This window comes from Aplysia californica, unplaced genomic scaffold, assembly GCF_000002075.1.
Source record: "Aplysia californica isolate F4 #8 unplaced genomic scaffold, AplCal3.0 scaffold00006, whole genome shotgun sequence".
Classification (NCBI taxonomy): domain Eukaryota; kingdom Metazoa; phylum Mollusca; class Gastropoda; order Aplysiida; family Aplysiidae; genus Aplysia; species Aplysia californica.
Window position 1 is genome coordinate 3,260,216 of NW_004797276.1, and position 2,495 is coordinate 3,262,710.

A 2,495-nucleotide genomic window follows, 5' to 3' on the forward strand; every position below is an offset into this window, starting at 1 on the left:
GGTTAGGCTACCAGACCCGTAATCGCGCGACTGTATGTCTGGAGGTTCGAGCCTCAGCTCGGTGCGTCCGACGTTGTGTCGGGACAGGCGCTTTCACACGAATTTCCCTTTTGGCCTGGTCCTTTCGGAGGTGGACTTTGAACTCGGAGGTCCCGCCTCTTATATAACTTAATAGTGTTGATAGGGGTGTTAAACTATACCATTTCTAAAGTTTGGCCTTGACATGTTATCATGGTTCTCTTCCCCAGCGGGTTCAGACAGAGAAGAGAGCCGGCCCGTGCACAACTCACTCCCCGCTAAGACGCCGGCCCTGAGGAACACCGGCATCCGGAGTAGTCTGGTCAGGGGGGAACAACTCCTCTCACAACGGAACTCAGGTACAAGTTCTCTTTTTTCTTCGAAATTTGTGAGGCAGCGTCGTGGAATCAGGCTCTCGTCAATGTTTATGCATGTAAAGTTATTGGTATCATCTTAAAGCTTGTTCACTTGTCTTTATTTTGGATGCAAAAAATTTTCCTAAATACAAGTCGAGATATTTGCAAAAGAAGGAAGTGGTGGTCACCTGTTTTCAGAGGTAAAATTAGTGAGAAAATGGTCGCCAAATATTAGTTATTTCCTTAGCTTAAGAGTCCGTGGTAACTGAAGATTTACATTTTTTATGCCTTTAATCAACACTTTTCAGAAAAATCCACATAGAAATGAGTTCTTTAATGGGCATGAAAGGTGTTGTGCCAAAAAACAATAATTTGATCAAAATTCACAAATCTGCGGAAAAATGCAAGTTTCTTCACGTTGATTATATTGACGAGAGCCTGATTCCACCACACTGCCTCACATATTATCATTCCTACACAGAAATTGAACTCGGTGTTCAGCGTGCCCGGGCGAGGTACGTAACCCATACACAACAGATTACTGTAAAAGTGTAACATCCCTTGCAACGCTTTTATGTTATTTGAAACGGAGAGAGGGGTCTTCGAATTGAACTACCATCCACGAAATGACTGAGCCAAAATGCTAAATTACTTGTAAAGTGCCTTTCCTAAGGACACAACGTCGGACTGAGCGGAGGCTCGAACCCCCGAAGCCGCAATCTCACTATTACTGTACTGGTCTGGTGGTAGTCTAACTAACCACTAGGCTACCGGCGCCACTTTTATGGTTACGTCATTTCCTGTGTCCCCAACAGGTCGAGTAGAAGCCATTTCTCTAGACTAACACAGCATCTAGACATGGATAGCTGGTGCCTCCATAAATAAATTATTAATGTTTCAGGATTCATGAACGTAAAAGGGGGGGAAATTTGATCGAAAGACAGAGAAGACCGAGGTTAAAACAACATCCAAACATAGTTAGCGGATTCTCACAAGAAAAGGAATCAGTTTGAGCACTTTCTCCCAAATGCAGTCTCAAGAAGGCGCTATCTTAAACGGCACCGTTCTGCAGACGTACATCATTATTTGCCCTTGTTTGAATTTATGTAGATATATTATTATAAATATTTTACATCCCCTTCAATACAGTTTTAGATTACTTAGACGGTGGTCTGGTTCTACCAAGCCTCAAAGGGGCAATCCAGGCTGAAAAGGATACAACATCCAAGCAGTCAGACGGAGACACTCGATTAAAATCACATCTTGTGAATGCTACAGTTCGAACTAGTGTGCATGTTTCAGAAAATTAAGATCGTGTATGGCTTCTCGACCTTTTGATTAAGATCGAAGTGTAGTAGCATAAAAAATATCTGTTCCTGGCTTTTCGGCGTCATGGCTGAGACCAAACCAGGAGTGATGTTACTTGAAGCTGAAGCTTTTGCTTCAATTATATCTTGAGGACGGACATTAAGTCCGCTAATTTTTTTTTCAAGATCTTTTATTCGTTGCCTGCCTTCTGGCGAAAGGGCTGAGGTCCAGGAGGTCTTTAAGTTTTTTAAAATAGAAGTGTATTTCTCCTTTGTACGCAAACGAGATTTTGTCATTCAAGTTTTCAGTATGACAAATTCTCCTGTAACATCACTCATGTTTAACCTTATACTATTAGCATTAAATAAATACCAAACTAAGTAGAAATGGATGACCTACATAATAAACTTATAGTTGGCTGCTACATCACAAACGTCGATTTAAAAGAACATACTTTTAGTTGCCTTTTTTATTTTGTAAGAGCCGCTAATGTACAGGATATGTTTAAATAACCCAGGATCTTTTGCCAGGAGCATGAGGCAACAGTCATGACGGAACCGTTAAAGTAGGCCTAAAGTAGAAATAAAAACTACGCTTTTGATGAGGAGAGGCGGCACTCAAGAAGGATTTTTTAAACTTTCTTTTTAAAGGAGTGGGGGAAAGGGGGATGGTTCCAGAAGTACGACCGTGCTTGTTAATGTTTTAAGAAATCGCTTTTCAAATTATGTGAATTTTATTTGTTTCTTTCTTTTTGTAAAGTGTTTTACGGCGCTCGCAACTGCATAAGATCATATGAGCGCGCGGGACACACCT

General features: G+C 41.3%; 1 protein-coding gene across 1 annotated transcript in view; it reads left to right on the forward strand.

Moving 5' to 3' along the window:
- LOC101858227 (AAC-rich mRNA clone AAC11 protein) overlaps window positions 1–2,495 on the forward strand; it is a gene marked incomplete in the record, with an annotated part of 61,308 nt that overhangs the window by 54,212 nt on the left and 4,601 nt on the right. Inside the window, 1 exon segment of the mRNA XM_013081265.2 lies at window positions 249–377. Within this exon segment, the coding sequence (XP_012936719.1) occupies window positions 249–377 (129 nt within the window).